At 40.5% G+C, this 20,615-nt stretch overlaps 3 protein-coding genes and 2 pseudogenes across 3 annotated transcripts; 3 read left to right on the top strand and 2 right to left on the bottom strand.

Moving 5' to 3' along the window:
- Positions 1-519: 519 nt before the first annotated feature.
- Positions 520-4,916, bottom strand: LOC141832103 (small ribosomal subunit biogenesis GTPase RsgA 1, mitochondrial). The gene is made up of 5 exons (XM_074719585.1): positions 4,144-4,916; positions 1,956-2,177; positions 1,408-1,599; positions 1,132-1,325; positions 520-801 (listed from the first exon to the last, which is right to left on the bottom strand). The coding sequence occupies exons 1-5, from the start codon at positions 4,810-4,812 to the stop codon at positions 642-644; spliced, it is 1,437 nt and encodes a 478-aa protein (XP_074575686.1). The 5' UTR covers positions 4,813-4,916; the 3' UTR covers positions 520-641.
- Positions 4,917-6,116: 1,200 nt separating this feature from the next.
- On the top strand, positions 6,117-7,269 carry LOC141832581 (uncharacterized). The gene is made up of 3 exons (XM_074720063.1): positions 6,117-6,397; positions 6,471-6,597; positions 6,691-7,269. The coding sequence occupies exons 1-3, from the start codon at positions 6,117-6,119 to the stop codon at positions 7,267-7,269; spliced, it is 987 nt and encodes a 328-aa protein (XP_074576164.1).
- A 2,269-nt stretch (positions 7,270-9,538) lies between these two features.
- Positions 9,539-10,532, bottom strand: LOC141832402 (uncharacterized; annotated as a pseudogene).
- Positions 10,533-12,822: 2,290 nt separating this feature from the next.
- LOC141832580 (uncharacterized) lies at positions 12,823-15,409 on the top strand (annotated as a pseudogene).
- Positions 15,410-17,582: 2,173 nt separating this feature from the next.
- LOC141832579 (uncharacterized) lies at positions 17,583-18,733 on the top strand. Its single transcript, XM_074720062.1, has 3 exons — positions 17,583-17,863; positions 17,935-18,061; positions 18,155-18,733. The coding sequence occupies exons 1-3, from the start codon at positions 17,583-17,585 to the stop codon at positions 18,731-18,733; spliced, it is 987 nt and encodes a 328-aa protein (XP_074576163.1).
- The last annotated feature ends 1,882 nt before the right edge of the window (positions 18,734-20,615 follow it).

Below are 20,615 nucleotides of genomic sequence, written 5' to 3'. Positions count from 1 at the left end.
AATTGTTTCTGTAAACTTAACAACATTTTTGTCAGGTTTTGAGATCTTGATGTCCAAGAAATCAAACAAAGTAATATCATTATTCTATTTTATTCTCCCAAAACAACTATTTTTTATTTCATTTCTTGGGAATTTGATTCCATAAGTTAATTCTATTGCATGTAAAATTCTATTCTCTAAGTTAACTCTATTTCATAAACCAATGTATTAAAGAAAAACAAAGGCAGAAGAGCTTAAGATGCACACCATCTAGATAAGCTGGTAATTGAGTTGTGTACACTCACAGAACTCATTTGACTGTAAGACCACATGATTAATAGCTATTTGCACTCGTGATCAACAAATAATTTTAAGTTTTTGTGCATACATATTGTTTGTTTGGTTGGTTGATATGGTCGTAGGAACATATTAATAGAAACAGTTGGGTGCATTCATGTCATGTAGTCAGTTTTCTATTCCATTATGTTGGCAAGCATACTGAGCCATGTCGAAAGAAAATACTAGTGAGTTGTTCTCCAGAGCAATAGTAGCAAACTTTTATCTCATTAGGTTAGTGTTCATATCTGCCCATTCAGTATATATATACATAACAAAACAATGTAATAGCTTCCATCTTAGAGAGTTCTGCCTGGTAACCAACCTCACTTAGCACTTTCCTCTGACCAGTAGTCCTCTAGATCTTCAAGATCATCAATATCATCAAGAATAGACTGGTTCAGCCTCTTCCTTGATACCCTCCTATGCTTTTTAAGTTCCAAACGAGGTTCGGCTTGCTTGACACCCATTTCACGTACCTTGTACCTGCAAATTTTGTCAGGTTATTTCATTTTACTCAAGTGTCAAATGCAACTACGATATTAAAGTCATCCAGATATGGAATTTATCCCTTTTATCATACTTCTGGAGGAACAAACTTTATATTCATGCATGAATATAATGGCACGGGTTTTTAAACCATGATATAACTATCAAACTTGATGCTTTGCAAGAGTCCATTTAGTATTGGCTATCTTAATTCAGGATGTAAGGCTGATCACAAGTCAACAAAAATCAAACTATCTGACTAACAACTTTTGTGTTAGAATAAACTCAGATGGATGTACAGATACTTTTTTTCTCTACAATCCTTACCTCACATCACCTTCTCTCTTTGTTCCTATTGTTCGTAATTGGAATTCCTCTCTGATTCTGATCTCATCAAGCAATTGCAAATAATATGGATATCTTTCCCAGTCTGCCTTGATGATGCATCCAGGTTCACCAAGGTGTAAACAGTCGCTAAATGCACATTTAAGGGGGTCACTAGCTTTGTGCATCTTTCTTATCTGAATACATCGAAATAATGATGAATATCAACCAAAATAACAGCAGAGAGCATCATGACAACATTCCATATTCAAACACAACCTCTGGAAATGTATCTGCAAGAGATCTCTTTGTAACTTTCATCAGACTAGGCTGGTTAAAACCAGGAGTGTCAGCAAGGTAGCCTCCACCAGATAGCGGGAGCAAAGAAACATGTCTTGTAGTGTGCTTTCCTTTGCCGCCTTTAGACACATTGCCAACACGCTGTTCTCCCAGCCATTTACTTCTTTCATACTGAAAGATTATGTAAAGTTCTCTATCAGATCATTTATGAAATATAGAATAATCGATTATTAGTTACTTGTAATGACACCCTAACTAATTGATCTGTTTACGCGGATGAGTGAGAGTTATGACAAACACACTCAAATATGAAGCGACCACATAAATCTACCAAGCAACAAAATTCACATAAATCTACCAAGGCCACAATATTATCATATATCCTTCCTGTTTGGCAAACAAGGTCTAAACATCATGAAATATACAAAAGAAATGACATGCAAGAGTCGTTCATACACAATTTTGAAGCAACCACAAAAAACAATATATGCAAGAATGATAAGTAATAAGAAAAAAAAAATACCCACATGCTCAAGTAATTTCTTCATTTCATCTTCATCAGAAACTTCCGAAGTAAGCCTCAAGGAATTGATAAGACTTGACTTCCCAACACCACTTGGACCAACAATTACAGTTGTTTGCCCCTTCAATATGTCCTCAAGAGCAGCCAATCCAGATTTCTGATCAACACTACAAAATAGAGGTTTGTAGCCCCATCCATGTAACCTTTCTTTCCAGGCAGATAAAGTCTGCATCATATACACAAAGCCATTATTGACTTAATCTAAAGATCATTTATTATGACTATAAATCATATTATCCAACAAATAATGCAAATACATTGCATTGAAGGATCACAATTCATCTTCAAATTTAAATAAAAATAACGTTCATTTATTAATGACTATATAATCAACAGCAAGTGAAGGGCCTTGGGTAATACATTGTAACGTTCATTTTGAAAGGGAAGATCCTACAATTTAACCTTTTTTTTTTTTGAAATTTATATTGGAACTTAAAATTTAGAATGTATCACTTGAGTATCACAAAGTACATTATTCAAGTAGAATATAAATGAATAATGTATAATGATTGTGGAGAGCCAAACCTTAGCTGTTTCACACTTTTTAAATTTAACTATAATGTGGTTGCAATATCATAAAATATTTTTCGTTTATCTAAATTGATGAACATGATGATAATGGAAAAGATCAAAACTTTTTTCTACTAGGAAGTTAAAAAGGTTTATCAAGTTATGGGATAAATGATTGTGTGGGTCAAGATACTACCAAGGAAAAATTAGGGAGCATAGGATGGGATGCTAGGTTCATGAAATCCTAGCCCAATTAAGATCGTACTTGAGAATTTGATTAGGCTATTTGCATTATAGGATTATAAGATCCTAAGATCTTCTAGACTGCAAATTTAGCAACCATGATGCCAGTTTTCAATTAATTTCCTGTGGAAGCATATTTCAGCTTTACGATGGATGTTTCTACAAAGGTAATCATGGTTATATAATCTGCTCAATAGCATCTAATATTCAATTATCCTTCCTGTCTTCATTACAACATCTAGTCAACATATCCATGGAATAAGGCACATTTGTCTGCAAATGCACCTACCGAATCCAGCAAAACCTCTTTATCAACACCCAAACCATTCATAAAATCTATTGAAAATCTGTGATATTCTTTTTCACAGATCACCTTGATGATGGAGATATCTATAAACCATCTTGCAACCTGTTCATTGTTAAGCCTAATTATAGTGATGGTTCTTGTTCTTCTCAGGCATATGACATTTTATTTTTATAAAATACTAGATAAAGAGGCCCATTTTAATAGAGAAAGGTCAACTATAAGTTCTCTCCAGCTAGAATGTGCAATAAATTATAAAATTATCACATGGATACTAAATATGACTCTGCTGTACTCGCTTGATGGATCTGTTTCACATCAGGTTTTCATGTGTGTGTTTCAGTGCTAACTCACTGAGAATAATCATGCTAGTAGTATAAGAATCAGCGGATCACACATTTAACCAAGTAAGAATGTCAAAATTTGACCCGACCCACCAACCCAACCTGATCCAACCCGAAAAAAATCAAGTTAGGATTGAGACTTTTCGGGTTTGGGTTGGAGATTTTAGATTGACTTAAATTTGGGTCAAGTCCAAGTCAGATTTTGGTCGACCTGGGTTGATTTGGATTTAGGGTTTAGGGAATTTTTTTAAGGGTTAAATCAAATTTTATTTTAAAAATTAAGATGTTTTATGTAATATTAATATGACCATGATAAAATATTGAGATAAAAATGAAGAATTATGGGGGGAAATATCAAAAAAAAAAAATTGGGTTAGCCGGGTTACACGGCTTTGGGTTTAGGGTTGATTTCGGATTAAGTCCGGTGCAGATTGAGATTTTTTAATAATGTTTTTATTTCAACCCGACCCGGACCCGAACCTGAACTCATCTGAGTTGACACCCCTAGAACCAAGAAGCTAGTTCTGTTGTTAAGCAGCGCTACTTTGCACAGAGCAATAGACTATAGTAATGCACACACCTCGACCTCGACCATAAGAAGTGAATTTGACAGACTGATTGAGTACTCATTAACATGGAAGTGTAAACGCATAAACAAACAACCTAAATGTGATGATCAGTTAATAAAAAAATCAAAAAAAAAAGCTGAACAAAGATAGCTACACTCAAACCTCGTCGTCAACGAGCTCCGATTTATTCATGGCTAACGTGAGCGGCAACCCAGTGGATTCTGCTTCAACCAAGAACCGAGTTAGCGTGAACGGCTCCGGCTTCGGCTGATCCATCGAGAAAAGCACCAACAGATGATCAACATTGGCCAGCGGCGGATCCAAAATCTCTGAGTTCCGCTGAAACACGTCCTCGATCATCCCCCTTCTGTCCACCCAGTCCACGGAACCGACAAGCACCTTGTCACCAACGAGCACCCGCCTCTTAATCTTTTTAAGCAGAGCCCTGACGACGCAGAGCAGCTCCCGCCCAATCCGCGGATCGTCCCCGAAGAAGCCAGGGCTGTCGGGGGCTCCCCCAGCAGACTCCACGATGACACGCATGAAGTTAGCCTGGGCGGCGGCCACAAGGCCGACGGCCTGGGAGGGGAGGAGGTGGTGGCAGCGCTCGTCGTTGGAGTCGAGCGTGGAGGAGGTAGAGGGGAGGTCCTTAACCGTGTCCCTGGCCTTGAGGAGGTTCTTATCTGGGGCGGACTTACGGGACGTGTCGCGGGAGAAGGAGGAGGAGAGGGCGGCTGCTGAGGCGGCGCGTGAGGGAACCCGACGGAGGAAGGCGGACGCCGGCGGGAGGGCCTGGAGGCGTAGGGCAGCGAGAGAGGAGAAAGGCCGCATCGGAGGGATGAGAGAAGAGCTAGGGTTAGGGAGTTTCGTCGCCGGAGTGAAAGAGGGCAGCGAGTGGAACTGGAAGTGGGAGGAGGCGGCCCGGGAAGGTTCTAGACTAGAGACCAACTAGTTATGGTTGGTATGTGGCGTCTAAAGCCCAAACCCTCCCACGATGACGGATGAGCATCACGTGGCAAATTTTAAAATGAACCTCAAGATTTAACAACTTCTTTTAATGATACCCTTCAATATTTCATTAATGAGAAATGATATACTGCACGATGAGGAATGCACGATTCGTGCGTGACACCGTCGATCCCCGCCGCTTTCACTGTGCCGTTCAACTACTGCCGGCTGCCACCTCGGACGCGATCGACGTGCTGCTTGCCGACGCTTCGTCCGACGTCATATTTCAATCGGATTGTGGGCAGAACGCCACTGGTGACCACGATCAGACCAGATTCCAGTCAAATCGTGGTCGGAATCAAACTGAGGACGGGCCAACGTCGCACGCCAATCCTTCCTCGGTCGGTCTTCGGTCGTGATTTGATCGGAACCGGCCAAATTACGTCGGATTCCTACCACAATTCGATCGTAATCCGACGTCGGACGAAGCACTGGCGAGCGGCGTGTCGATTGTACGTGCCAGAGGCGACGACCGACGGTAGCTGGACGGTGCAGTAAGGATGGCGCCAGCGGCGGTGGGTCGGCGGTGTCGCACACGAGTCGTGCATTCCTCGTCGCGTAATATATCATTTCTGTTTCATTAATATACCGTCGGATGGTGCGACGAGGGTGGCGGCAGCAGCGGTGGATTGGCGGTGTCGTGCACGAGTCGCGCAGTATATCATTTTTGTTTCATTAATATCAAACAACAAGTGCAAAACTACTAAGTATAAGAGAAGTCATAGTTAAGCCAATTAATCTAGTGTCCATATGTTCTTCAGTTTCTACTTTCTCATCTTCAGGGATCCATTAAAAGCAACTGATACCCTTCCAAACATCCAGTAACTGAGGGATCTGCAATTAAGGCCGCACTTAATTATACACAACTATACATTTCTTACCATTCACACCACCACAATTAATTGCCGTATTAAGAGTAACTTCCATAGTTTAAAACATATTAATTCATGCATGCATGTGTACATAATGCTGTATGTTTCAGAACATCTCTCTTCCCTGCCATGGAGTTTGGAAGCTTCAAGGTAGACATGGGGGACGACCTCTTCCAGCACCAAGATCTCCTGCAGTTCGTCGGCCCGTTGGATGAGATATTGAATGGCTTTGATAGTCCATTTCCATTCAGTGAAATGGAGAGCTGCAGGGTGCCATTGGAGAGCATCCAGTTGCCGTTTTATTTGACAGATCAGAGATCCATCGGCGGGATGACGCCGGCGCTGCAGCAGGTCCCGATGGCTTATCCGAGCGACTCCTCCGCCGTGGCTTTTGATGAGCTCTCCATCATCGTCAACAATAAGCCTCAAGTGGAAGTCGACGTGCTGATGAAGAATAAGTCTGCGAAGAGAAATGGCGGCAAGGCGCAGAAGAAAACCAGGGGGAAGAAAGGCCAATGGACAGCTGAAGAGGACAGGCAATCTCTGTTTCCTTCTTTGATCTCTCGAGAACGTGTATGAATAGATTACTTATTTACTCTGGTTTTTCAGATTGTTGATCGGTCTGGTAGAGAAGCATGGTCTGAGGAAGTGGTCTCAGATTGCGAAGGTGATGCATGGAAGAATCGGAAAGCAGTGCAGGGAGAGATGGAACAACCATCTCAGGCCAAATATCAAGGTTAAGTTATTCTCAATCTTGTTAGGTCGTCGTCGATCGTATTTTAGTTTTCTTTCTTTCTTTCTTTTGTGAGTCTTTTGAGACGCAGTGCAGAAGGAGACGTGGAGCGAGGAGGAGGACAAGATTCTGATCGAAGCGCATTCGGAGGTCGGTAACAAATGGGCAGAGATCGCGAAGAGGCTCCCCGGACGGACGGAGAACTCCATCAAGAACCACTGGAACGCCACCAAGCGCAGGCACATCTCCCCGCGGTGTCGCCGCCGGGCCATCAGGAACAAGAACAACCCCAACTCCGGCGTCCTCCTCCAGGCCTACATCCAAGGCTTGATGATGGACGGCGCCGCACCACCGGCCACGGACGATACCTCCAAAGCGAGCGCCGGCGCCTTCACTGGAAACGACGACCACTCCGCCTCCGCCGACGACTTCAGTGACTTGACCGGCCTTCTGTTCGACGACAGCGGCGAGGGGGAGCTGGACGAGCGGGAGATGAAGGTGGGAGCAGGTGAGACTGGCGGGTACCTGTCCGAGTTCCCGCTCGGAGGCGGCGAGGGGTTGGATTGGGATCCGGAGGAGATGGGCGAGGCGGCGGGGCTGTGCTGGGGGGACGACGGCCAAGCGGAGATGGAGCTGATCGAGATGATCTCCTGTTGCCAAAGCGCACAGCGTTGACGATTGAATTTATAATTAAAAACAAAAATAATTAAATAGTCACACACACACATTCATATAATACACACACCTGATAATAATAATTAACTAATACAGTTAATTATTTTAAAAATATAGTGATTATTATTTACTTTTGATACAATTTGATTTTTATTGAGTTGGAGATAACGCAATAAAGAGGATATTCTTAGAATCGTTGGTTATGGCTAATTTGTGTTTATCTACAGTTGCCCTATGAGTAGCTTTCTACACACATGGCATATCACTTGCTAGCATCTGTCTAGGTCGCTCCCAAAATATAACTGAGTTAATTATGATGAAGCATAATTGTAGAAGAGAGCAAGGGTTTAAATCTCGGCGAAGCCCAGCAATATCCTCCTCCGTCATTGTTAACTGCAGTTTCTCGATTTACTTCTTCATAGATAGTTGTGGGACCAACTGTACGAGACCGTTGGGATAACGGATTTCACCTTTTACAGAAGAATAACATCTACCTATACTTGATCATGGGATGGGATCGAATGATTCGATCGGGCCGGATCCATAACCGGATCTAAAATGGATTGAAATTGTTATTCGCTTGGTCCCTATTGGGTCGTTTATGATTATGGCCCTATATTAATTGTGAATCAGTGGTTTTCAACGATTCTGATAGTTGGAATCGTCGGTTGACCTACGATTTCAGTTATTAGATTTTTTAAATTTATTTTAAACGATTGAAATAGTTTAATCTTTTTATCTATGATTATGATTTTAATAATTATTATTTTTTTAAACTATATAAATAGGGGATTCATTTCATGTTGTTTTTTTAATTTTAAAATCTCGATCATTTTTAACTTTAATCTTAGAAGTTTTGATGTTGTAATTGCTATAATTATGTATCAATTAGAATTTAGTAGCTGTTACAACGCGCCTCATTAACTTATGAATTAGACAGGAAATATATGTAGGATAATAATAAAAATAATATTAGATGATAATTATATAGTGTGAATTCTTTTGTCCTTTGATTAAATAAATAAAAAAAATACTCTTTCGAAAAATCTTCTTGATCTTGCTAATATTATATAAAATATCAATATATATATATATATATATATATATATAATATTTATACAAATTATAATTTATAATGTGAATTAAAAATTAATATATCTAAAACATAAAATATTAATATTAATAATATTAGTAATTTAAAATTTATAAAAAATATAATTTTTATTAATAAAATGGATGAAACATTCACATGAATCTTAAATTTCAAATAGAAACTTTTACGATTTCTTTTGATTTTAATGAAATAAATAGTGTGGTAGATTTTAATATTTTATGATGATAATCACAGAAGATTCAAAGTTCTCTATTCTCTCTATCATAATATAAGATAATATAAGAAATTTTAATTTATTTGGTGTCAATCGTTATTGTAGATCAATAGACGTTTAATTTCGAAGATAATATATTGAATAAAAGATAATTTATTTTATTATTTAAAATATTATTTTATGATTGAACGAGAACTGCAAAAAAAAAAAAGAATGTAATTTTTAAATAAGTAGAAGAATTTGATATAAAAAACTAATACTACATAAATGAATGAAAGTAAATAATAATATTATTTCATAAAATAAATAAGATTATAAATATATGCAAATTAAATGAGTTTGATTCCCTTTATTTTAAAGAGATAAGTTACTTAAAGAAGTACATATTCTTTTTATATTTTTAATAAATTTATTATTATTATTTAAATAATAATTTGAAAATGATCATGAATCATGAATTCAATTATAACGAACTACTTCAAATCAGGAATCATCACTGTCCTGAAAGATTAAGATTAAGATTAAGATTGAAGTTAAGGTTAAGGATGACGAACTACGATCTTGAGTCGTTGGACCGTCGAAACCATGGTAGGGGGTCTACGTCGATCTTCAAGCTTCTGAAAATGATACGTGGAGTCATTTGCAACGCAATTATATTGATTTCTTTAAATCATGAACAAATAAATGAGACAGGTTTATCTCTTGAAAAAAATAATTCAATATTTACTAACTAAAAATGATATTTCATGTTTTTTAAATTAAAATCTGATAGATGTCATCTCTCGGTATAAATAATCTAACGGAAGTAAATAAGTTAAATATTTTTCTAATAGTATTATTATATTAATTTAAAATTTATTTTATTACACTTTCCGAATATTATAAGACAAGACTACAAAAGAACATCGTTACAGTCAAATAACAGGCCATGCTACAATACATCACATTATCCACACAGAATGTGCCACGTTGCTGTCTGGGGTTCACTGACAGCTATACGCTGTCGCCTGTCCGCCGCGTATTCTATCCGTAGCACGCTCGTCGCTACCATATGGCCACGCTCGTAGCGGCGGCGGCCACCGCGAATCCGACCGCCCAGCACTTCGCCTCGCCGACGGCCGCCACCGGAGGTCCACTGCCGTTTAGAGAGGTGTCGTTCGTAGTCCTCCGGTAAGGTCCCAGCCACTTGGCTACCATGTACCTCTCCTTCCGCCACGGCGGCACGTGAAGGCCCTGCGCCTTGAGGGACCTCCGCGCCGCCTTCCCCACCACCCGAACGACCTGCCGAAACTCCTCCGGCCGAGCCACCGCCACCTCCGGAAGCGCCGCGATCACCTCCTTGTAGTCCCCCTTCTCCGCCCGCGCCACCTCGAACTCCTCCGCGAAGCTCAATTCCACTATGTAACGCCGTCGATCCTCCTCCTCCGTCACCACATCGACGTACTCGTAACTTCCGGCGCTGAGATTCCTGGAGCTCTCCCACCGCACCTTGCAGACGCCAGCATTGTAGCCCATCTCTCTCAGCCGGGTCATCACGGCGCGTCGGTAGGCGGTGCCGCGTGGTCGGAGAGCGACCAGGTCCGCGGCGGAAACAGAGACGTCGCGGAGGAGGCGGAGGCGGAGCGGATCATCCCCGTTAGTCCACCCACGGACGAGATCCGCCACGTCGGCGGCGGCTCGGCGGTACGAGCGATCTCGGTCGTCGGATGCATTCTCGACGGGGTCGTCGGCTTCATCCAACGGCGAAGAGGAGGAGTCGGAGTCACGGTCGTCATGGGAGTCGCAGTCGAAGAAGGCATGAACGAGCGAGCAGAAGGCGGCCTCGTGCTCGCTGCCGCTGCTGCAGGCGTATCCGGCGATGAGGCGGGCCTTGGCGTCTTCGCCGAGGGCGGCGGTGGCCCGCTTGGCCCGGACGAGAACCGCCATGGCTGAAGCTCGCTCTTGATTTGGGATCGATCGAAGGAAGATGTGACGAAGGTGCTAAATAGACACGGACGGAAAGCGATCACTACTAATCCATTTAAGATATAATAATAATTAAAATTATGAAGATAAGAAGGATAACTAATAAACGAGAAATGGTGCAAAAAGAAGAATATTCGAGGATTAATGCTGCTTTTCTTTTTCTTTTTCTTTTTATTTTTTAATTTTGATACGTACCAAACTTAAAATACAGCTAAATTCGATTGGATATGCCAATCTGTATTCCGTACTGTGATTGGATATTCTCTAGCATAAACATGAAGCTCGGAGTTTGACGCTTATAGAAAATTTAGTAAATGGCATGTTTTTTATGTCAATTAAGTATCAATTATGCCATATTTTTTATACAAAATAGAAGAGTGAGAATTAGCTTCGACATGATTAAATAGATAGTTAGAATAAAATTTAAATAATTAGTGTTTAAAATTATTAGCTAGGTGCGTCGAACATACAGAAAAGCGTCCAGGTTCGATGCACTGATCATGAAACGATTTATCCGGTAAATTATAAGTAAATAAATATATCTAAAATAGTTCACTAAAAATACACTCACTAAATTATATTCTCAATTACACCGTAGAACAAAATAATACCATCATTTTTTTAGTTCATCTATCATGTAAAATTAAAATATAATTTATGTACATTCAAATATTAATTTTTAAAATATTAATCATTATTATAGTTTAAATTCTGATATTTTTATTTATTCTTTTGAGTATTTTATCAATATTTCATACTCCGCCGAACTGCCGAAGCTCCTCACTTGTTATCTTGCATTTACTTGTAGGAGAGGATATGGTTCTAATGTGTTGAATATCTTGTGTTTACTTGGGGTGACTAGTACAATTAGAGGATTCTTGATTGTTAAAACCCATTTCGCATGTGATTTGCCTGATAGTATTGACCTATGCTGTCTGGAAACTTGGAGACGGAAAATGCGGAAACGGAAACGGAAACGGGAAACGGCAATAGTTGAAGTTTCCAGATTTTGGAAACGGCGAAGACCTCATCAAATCGTCACGAAGGGGCAGCAGTGCTAATGGACGTCGACAGGGTATCCGCGCTAGTGGATTTACTGAGGAGGGAGCCACTGGAAGGGGCGGACAAGGAGCAATGCATGGCAGCGCTATACTTTATGAGCTAGAGGGGGTTGTGTTTCTGGGACTTGGCGAAGGCGGCAGGGCGAAGGGGTGCCATGAAGGGGCAGCGGCGCTGATGGACGCCGATGGGGTGTTTGCGCTGGCGGATTTGCTCAGGAGGGAGCCACTAGAAGGGGCGGACAAGGAGCCTGGTGAACAAGAAGCAGAGGGGTTTGCGTTTTCGGGACCTGGCGAAGGCGGCAAGGACGGAATTCAGCGTTTTCACGGATGAAAATGTTTTCTAGCGTTTCAAAAATGGAGACGTCAGCGTTGTCGCCGTTTCCAGACAGCGGAGGTATTGACTTGTTTTCCCATAATCTTGTTATTGTACTGATCACTTGTGCTTTTTTTTTGAGAAGAAATACCTACAACTTTATTATATCTACTGAAGCACATGTGGCTCGCAGAAACGTCAAAAAACATGATTGACTTGGCCTACGAACAGATCCTTTTGTTGTTATCGCTGAAAGCATACAACAGAATTTTTATTATTATTAATAATTTAGATATTTATTTTTTTATCATCTAATTAATTTTAAAAGTGATCAATTTAATTTTATAAAATAAATTTAAAACTATATGTAATTTTGTATCAAATAATTAAAGTTTTAGATTTTTTTTATCCAAAACAGACTTTAATTTATTTTGGAAGCATTGTTCTGATGACGTACTACCATTCTGTTTGAAAGCGTTGTTAAATCAAGCTTTTCTTTGTTGGGCCTTAACCCTGCCCAATTTCAATTGCAGGCCCAATAGAGCGTGTTTGAGAAGCATTCTATTCTTATTTTGTCGATACATTTTAACAAAAAGTGAAATCTGATATTTCAGTTATTTTACATCAATCTTATGATTATTTATGAAAAGATAAATTGAGAAACTGTAATTAATTATAAAAAATATTATTTTAAATTTTTTAAAATTTAATTTTTATTCACTCTAATAAATTTATCTTGTAATAATGAATTTAACCTTCTTTTTAAAAATTATTACGTCGAATACCTCTTTGAGTGGATAATGTGTTGGGCCCCGGAGTCTTCCCCAATGTGAAGGCAGGTGCGCCGGAATTTCTCATGAAATGCAGTGCTGAATTTAGAAGCACGATGCGTGTCCACTCGCGTGGCCGTTTTTCGCCGCCTCTGCCTGCGACCTCTCTCTCTCTCTCGCGTCCTCATACGGGATTTCTAGTGTTGCAACCAAACAAGGGAAGTAGCGACCTCGATCTGTTCGACGGAGCTGTTGATCCTCGTCGCAGAGAATCTGCAGGCCGATGGAAGTCGTGCCGGGCGATCCACCACCGATGGACGTCGGGGCTCGTCGCCTCCTACCTCGACCTCGCCCTCGCCTATCTCTTCCTCTGCGCAGCCTCCTTCGCCTTCTTCGTTTCCAAGGCCCTGTCTCTCGTCGGGATCTCCGTCCCGTGCTCCTGCGACCTCGTGCTCATCGATCGCCGCCATCGGAAGCAGCAGCATCAGCAGCAGCAGCAGCGCAGCGTCGGATGCCTCCAGCGGTTCCTCCTTGACTCCACGGCCGGAAAGATCGGAGGCGTCTTCGATTACTTTTGCGTTGGGGATTGTAGAGACTCCCGTATTGGAAGGCGCGATGACGTCCGATTCATTAATCATACTGATGAGGATAGCAGAGGTAGCGCCGCCTCCGCCGCCGGCGGGCAATTGGATCTGGACAGAGGCGAGGAGTCGTGCGACTCGGTGTCGCAACCGCACCCTCCACGAGATTCCAAGAATCTGAGCCTTATGAGTAATCTTTTGGTCGATAGAGGAGAGTCTTCAAACTACCGAGATGAGGATTTTGTTGATGTCAAGGGAAAAGCGATCGTCCGACAAGAGAGGCCGCCGAATGTACTTAAACGACGGAAACGACAGAAGAATATTTCCATCAAAATTACTTCTTTGTGTGCCTCGTCTTCTTCCCCAGTGGAGGTGGGTCGGAAAGGGGAAGTAGCTACGGCCACTCCTTTGAGCGTCAACGACCCTGTTTCGCTGGTAGAGAGTACCTCAAATGTGGTTCCTGGAACTAGTTTTCTTCTTTCAGGTGCGGAATTGTGATCTCCACTTCCATCCATCAAATTCGTATGATTCTAGTTAAGCCCCAACTTCTCTACCTATTTCTGCTTAAATTTCAATGTTTATGTAAACTGATTTCTAGGTGATCAGAAGGCCATTGTTGAAGAAATAAGTTCTACTAATCCATTACAAACAGTGGAAAAGACCTTATCTTATGACATTGGGAGAGTTTGTGTTGAAGAGAAAAATGAATCTGATGTAACGAGAGAACTGAAACAAGCGCTCGAAGAAGAAAAGTCTGCTCGAGCTGCTCTTTGTTTGGAGCTGGAAAAAGAGAGGAGCGCTGCTGCGAGTGCTGCTGATGAAGCAATGGCCATGATATTTAGACTCCAGGAGGAGAAATCAGCAGTTCAAATGGAAGCTCGGCAATACAAGAGAATAGCAGAAGAGAAATCTGCATATGACGAAGAAGAAAAGGAGATTCTTAGGGAAATCGTTGTGCGGCGGGAAAGAGAGAAGTATGTATTGCAGAAAGAAGTTGAGGCATATCAGCAAATGATTGCCGGTGTTGATGGTGCTAAGCAGATATCAGGGAGCAACCTGTCTACTGAAGCAGAGTTCATTGAAGACAACACTGATACTTCATTTGGTTCATTCGATGACACTGAACTCATCCTAAAAACGGTCTATGAATCCATCAAAAAGAATGAAAGGTTTAGGGATGAGGCACAACATGTTGATGCAATAGAGCCTCTGGTGGGTTCTGAACAGAAATCCTCTACAGAATTTGCGAATGAATCAACCATGTCTCAAGAGTTGCAATTTTTTAGCAATGTGGGTGACCAGCATAATACTGAGGAGCAACATTCAAATTTGCTAAATGATAGGAATGATTGCCATGTGCAGGAAAAAGGCATGTTAACAATGGGAAAAAGTTCCATCTTCCATCGAGAACAATGGAGCTGTCTACGCAAATGGTTCTAGCTCACCTAGGTTAATTGGGACACAACATGATGATTTCCATGCTCCTTTTATTTATCTAAGTGATAAAGAAGATAATGCAGTAGATATGAAATTCGAGGTTGAAGTTCCATCAGATGATTTATGCATGAGGCCAAGCCTACATACAGATGAAGTAGGCTCCATCTCATCTCAGGTTGATACTGAAGCAAGTGTTCTTGATGTGCATGTAATTGATGATGAAATAGACATGAATAGACAGGGAGATATGGGACAGTTAAATCTTCCTCAGATGGCATTGAGCAGATCACACAGATATGGTGTGCCAAAAGAATCATCTTCAGAAAGTAAAGTTCACTGCTTGATCGAAAATTTAAACACTCGTCCAAAACCATTAGGTACAAACATACACAGAAGTAACTCAGATGTGATAACAGTGGGCCAATCAGTTGATGTTGCAAGTAATAGAGTTCCACGGTTGGACTTGAGGAGGATTTCTATGCCTGCAATCAATAATGAAAGATCTAAACTTGAAAGTGAAGTTGAACACCTGAGGAAAAAGCTAAAAGTGATTCAAGAAGGAAGAGAAAGCTAAACTTTTCGGTAGAAAAGAAGGAAAAGGAGATTTACAATCTATGGCAATTACAGGAACTCCAAAAAGCTACAAAATTTTGAGAAAATATGTATGATGCTCTTTTACCTCCTTCTAAGGTATGCCATTAAGATAATTTTTTTTTTGTTATTTCTAACTGCAAATAGTTAATGTCTGAGTTAGTACTACAGTGCTCCCTAAAATCTTACTGCTATGTCGTTATATTGTTTGGATAATAATCAAAAGGGCACCTATCCATAAGAACTAAATTTATGTTTTTATGGGCTAACAACAAATGCAGCAAGATACAATTAATGAGTTTTGTGAAATATTATGAATCTATGATAGCATTTATAAACATAAAAAATAAAGGGAGAAAAGTTACTGATAACCAAAACAAAGGTATAAAGGGAGAAAAGTTCTCTAACCATGAAGTTGAGAGGTAGCAATCAATCAATCTTCTCAGGCCAAAACCCCTCAAATAGAATTCACTCTCCCTTCTTCTTTCTTCCCTGCCGAAACCTCAAGGCTCAAGCCAATCAAAATCACAGCAACCGGCTGTGAAAACTCAAAATTCAGGAAAAATCTAAGCAATCCAAAGAATCCATAAAACCCCTAAATCTAGGTCCAAGAACCCTAGAAATCCAAGGATTTAAAGCTCGACTTACCGGTGTTTCACTTCTTCCTTGTGGTCGACACGGCGACACCCACCAAACTCTCTTCCGTGCCCGACGATGAAGACACGAAGAAGACGCGAGGCGCAATGCCGCGATGACGCGATCGGCACCTGACGAAGATGCGCACGAAGTTGTTGCCGCCGCACGAAGAAGACGCGCGATGCCGCACGAAGAAGACGCGCGATGCCGCACGAAGTTGTTGCCGCCGCAAGAAGAAGACGCGCGATGTCGCGATCCCCAAACTCGCGATTTCTTTAGGTTTGTCCGCAATCGGGTTGGTTTAGGAATTAGGATCAACAACCCATTAATCCCTAAAATCTACCATTAACCCTAAAATCTTATTTAACTTATCTAATAGGATCTTGGACTGGGCCCGGGGGGGGCATGGCCCCCCCGGGCCCCTTACTACATCCGCCTCTGCATTCAACGGCTCAGCAGGGTTAATTATCTTCATTCGATGGTTGTGTACGTAAGTGTGCGGGATTTTAGGGGATCGAGTTTAGGAACTTTGTCTCCGTCCTTATCCTTTCGGATGAGCTGATAGGTCTGAGCCAAGGAGAAAGAGTCAGTGTATTTGTCCGTTGATGGCTGACCTGATGCGTGAGGTCGAAAGATACGTGAGCGAACTGTATGAATGGCCGAGCTGTGAGAACATGTGGCCGAGCTGATTGAATGGCCGAGCTATGAGAGCATGTGATTGAGGTGTTTGAATGGTCGAGCTGTGAAAGCATGTAGACAGGTTGTATGACTGGCCGAGCTGAACTAGCCATGTTGAGCTAAGCATGTGGCTGTGCTCATCTATAAATGTGGTCGGGTTGAACTGAGCGTATGGTTGAGCTTACCTATATGCGTGGGCGAGCTAACCTGAGCGTATGATTGAGCTGACCTGAATGCGTGGTCGAGCTGACTTGAGCATGAGGCGGAGCTTACCTATATGTGTGGTCGAGCTCTCATGAGCGTGTGGCAGAGCTCTCATGAACGTGTGGCTAAGCTCACCTGAGCGTGTGGTTGAGCTCGAGCCATGATTTGCTCCTTTGACCTTATACATGTCAAGTCGGATGCCACGATAGACCGATTGTTGACCACTTTTTACCATGTCAAACAGACCAATCGAGACTTGCCATATCAATATCAAAACTATATCAATATCAAAACTATTTCTAACAACAAACAACAAGAGCAAAACTAATAGTAAGAGAAGTGATAGTTAAACCAATTAATCTAGTGTCCATATGTTCTTCAGTTTCTACTTTCTCATCTTCAGGGATCCATTAAAAGCAACTGATACCCTTCCAGACATCCAGTAACTGAGGGATCTGCAATTAAGGCCGCACTTAATTATACACAACTATACATTTCTTACCATTCACACCACCACAATTAATTGCCGTATTAAGAGTAACTTCCATAGTTTAAAACATATTAATTCATGCATTGCATGTGTACATAATGCTGTATGTTTCAGAACATCTCTCTTCCCTGCCATGGAGTTTGGAAGCTTCAAGGTAGACATGGGGGACGACCTCTTCCAGCACCAAGATCTCCTGCAGTTCATCGGCCCGTTGGATGAGATATTGAATGGCTTCGATAGTCCATTTCCATTTAGTGAAATGGAGAGCTGCAGGGTGCCATTGGAGGGCATCCAGTTGCCGTACTATTTGACAGATCAGAGATCCATCGGCGGGATGACGCCGGCGCTGCAGCAGGTCCCGATGGCTTATCCGAGCGACTCCGCTGCCGTGGCTTTCGATGAGCTCTCCATCGTCGTCAACAATAAGCCTCGAGTGGAAGTCGACGTGCTGATGAAGAATAAGACTGCGAAGAGAAATGGCGGCAAGGCGCAGAAGAAAACCAGGGGGAAGAAAGGCCAATGGACAGCTGAAGAGGACAGGCAATCTCTGTTTCCTTCTTTGCTCTCGAGAACGTGTATGAATAGATTAATTATTTACTCTGGTTTTGCAGATTGTTGATCGGTCTGGTAGAGAAGCATGGTCTGAGGAAGTGGTCTCAGATTGCGAAGGTGATGCATGGAAGAATCGGAAAGCAGTGCAGAGAGAGATGGAACAACCATCTCAGGCCAAATATCAAGGTTAAGTTATTCTCAATCTGTTTAGGTCGTCGTCGATCGTATTTTAGTTTTCTTTCTTTCTTTCTTTTGTGAGTCTTTTGAGACGCAGTGCAGAAGGAGACGTGGAGCGAGGAGGAGGACAAGATTCTGATCGAAGCGCATTCGGAGGTCGGTAACAAATGGGCAGAGATCGCGAAGAGGCTCCCCGGCCGGACGGAGAACTCCATCAAGAACCACTGGAACGCCACCAAGCGGAGGCACATCTCCCCGCGGTGTCGCCGCCGGGCCATCAGGAACAAGAACAACCCCAACTCCGGCGTCCTCCTCCAGGCCTACATCCAAGGCTTGATGATAGACGGCGCCGCACCACCGGCCACGGACGATAACTCCAAAGCGAGCGCCGGCGTCTTCACTGGAAACGACGACCGCTCCGCCTCCGCCGACGACTTCAGTGACTTGACCGGCCTTCTGTTCGACGACGGCGGCGAGGGGGAGCTGGACGAGCGGGAGATGAAGGTGGGAGCAGGTGAGACTGGCGGGTACCTGTCCGAGTTCCCGCTCGGAGGCGGCGAGGGGTTGGATTGGGATCCGGAGGAGATGGGCGAGGCGGCGGGGCTGTGCTGGGAGGACGACGGCCAAGCGGAGATGGAGCTGATCGAGATGATCTCCTGTTGCCAAAGCGCACAGCGTTAACGATTGAATTTATAATTAAAAACAAAAATAATTAAATAGTCACACACACACACATTCTAATACACACACCTGATAATAATAATTAACTAATACAGTTAATTATTTTAAAAAATATAGTGATTATTATTTACTTTTGATACAATTTGATTTTTATTGAGTTGGAGATAACGCAATAAAGAGGATATTCTTAGAATTGTTGGTTATGGCTAATTTGTGTTTATCTACATTAGGCCGTATGAGTAGCTTTCTACACACATGGCATATCACTTGCTAGCATCTATCTGGGTCGTTCTCAGAACATAACTGAGTTGGTTATGACGAAATATAATTGCAGAAGAGAGCAAGAGTTCAAATCTCGGCGAAGCCAAGCAATATCCTCCTCCGTCATTGTTAATTGCAGTTTCTCAATTTAACTCTTCATAGATGGTTGTGGGATCAAGGATTTCACCTTTTACAAAAGAATAACATCTACTTATACTTCATCATGGGATGAGATCGTATGATTCAATCAGGCCGGATCCATACCCGGATCTAAAATGGATTGAAATCGTAATCGGCTTGGTCCCTATTGGGTCGTTTATGATTATGGCCCTAAATTAATTGTGAATCAGTGGTTTTCAACGATTCTGATAGTTGGAATCGTCGGTTGACCTACGATTTCAGTTATTAGATTTTTTTAATTTATTTTAAACGATTGAAATTGTTTATCTTTTTATCTATGATTATGATTTTAATAATAATTATTTTTTAAAAACTATATAAATAGGGGATTCATTTCATATTTTATGTTATTTTTTTTAATTTTAAAATCTCGATCATTTTTAATTTTAATCTTAGAAGTTTTGATGTTGTAATTGCTATAATTATGTATCAATTAGAATTTAGTAGCTATTACAATGCGCCTCATTAACTTATGAATTAGACAGGAAATATATGTAGGATAATAATAAAAATAATATTAGTTGATAATTATATAGTGTGAATTCTTTTGTCCTTTGATTAAATAAATATTAAAAAAATATATAATATCAATATATATATATAATATTTATACAAATTATAATTTATAATGTGAATTAAAAATTAATATATCTAAAACATAAAATATTAATAGTAATAATATTAGTAATTTAAAATTTATAAAATTTATAATTTTTATTAATAAAATGGATGAAACATTCACAAGAATCTTAAATTTCAAATAGAAACTTTTACGATTTCTTTTGATTTTAATGAAATAAATAGTGTGGCATATTTTAATATTTTATGATGATAATCACAGAAGATTCAAAGTTCTCTATTCTCTCTATCATAATATAAGATAATATGAGAAATTTTAATTTATTTGGTGTCAATCGTTATTGTAGATCAATAGACGTTTAATTTCGAAGATAATATATTGAATAAAAGATAATTTATTTTATTATTTAAAATATTATTTTATGATTGAACGAGAACTGCAAAAAAAAAAAAAAAGAATGTAATTTTTAAATAAGTAGAAGAATTTGATATAAAAAACTAATACTACATAAATGAATGAAAGTAAATAATAATATTATTTCATAAAATAAATAAGATTATAAATATATGCAAATTAAATGAGTTTTGATTCCCTTTATTTTAAAGAGATAAGTTACTTAAAGAAGTACATATTTTTTTTTTATTTTTAATAAATTTATTATTATTATTTAAATAATAATTTAAAATGATCATGAATCATGAATTCAATTATAACGAACTACTTCAAATCAGGAATCATCACTGTCCTGAAAGATTAAGATTAAGATTAAGATTGAAGTTAAGGTTAAGGATGACTAATCTACGATCTTGAGTCGTTGGACCGTCGAAACCATGGTAGGGTCTACGTCGATCTCCAAGCTTC

This window comes from Curcuma longa, chromosome 7 (genome assembly GCF_044706935.1).
Source record: "Curcuma longa cultivar G26 ecotype Majalengka, Jawa Barat chromosome 7, ITB_CL_G26_1.1, whole genome shotgun sequence".
Lineage (NCBI taxonomy): Eukaryota > Viridiplantae > Streptophyta > Magnoliopsida > Zingiberales > Zingiberaceae > Curcuma > Curcuma longa.
Note: the sequence above shows the minus strand (reverse complement) of the source record. Positions and strands in the feature narration are given on the sequence as shown.

Bases quoted from the DNA above. Each gene is read 5' to 3' on its own strand.
- LOC141832581 (XM_074720063.1), top strand. From the start codon at position 6,117: ATGGAGAGCTGCAGGGTGCCATTGGAGAGCATCCAGTTGCCGTTTTAT. The intron at 6,398-6,470 runs GCAATCTCTGTT...CTGGTTTTTCAG, and splicing joins TGGACAGCTGAAGAGGACAG to ATTGTTGATCGGTCTGGTAG. The intron at 6,598-6,690 runs GTTAAGTTATTC...GACGCAGTGCAG, and splicing joins ATCTCAGGCCAAATATCAAG to AAGGAGACGTGGAGCGAGGA.
- LOC141832103 (XM_074719585.1), bottom strand. From the start codon at position 4,812: ATGCGGCCTTTCTCCTCTCTCGCTGCCCTACGCCTCCAGGCCCTCCCG. The intron at 1,326-1,407 runs GTTGTGTTTGAA...CGATGTATTCAG, and splicing joins TTGCAGATACATTTCCAGAG to ATAAGAAAGATGCACAAAGC. The intron at 802-1,131 runs GTAAGGATTGTA...CAAAATTTGCAG, and splicing joins AAGAGAGAAGGTGATGTGAG to GTACAAGGTACGTGAAATGG.
- LOC141832579 (XM_074720062.1), top strand. From the start codon at position 17,583: ATGGAGAGCTGCAGGGTGCCATTGGAGGGCATCCAGTTGCCGTACTAT. The intron at 17,864-17,934 runs GCAATCTCTGTT...CTGGTTTTGCAG, and splicing joins TGGACAGCTGAAGAGGACAG to ATTGTTGATCGGTCTGGTAG. The intron at 18,062-18,154 runs GTTAAGTTATTC...GACGCAGTGCAG, and splicing joins ATCTCAGGCCAAATATCAAG to AAGGAGACGTGGAGCGAGGA.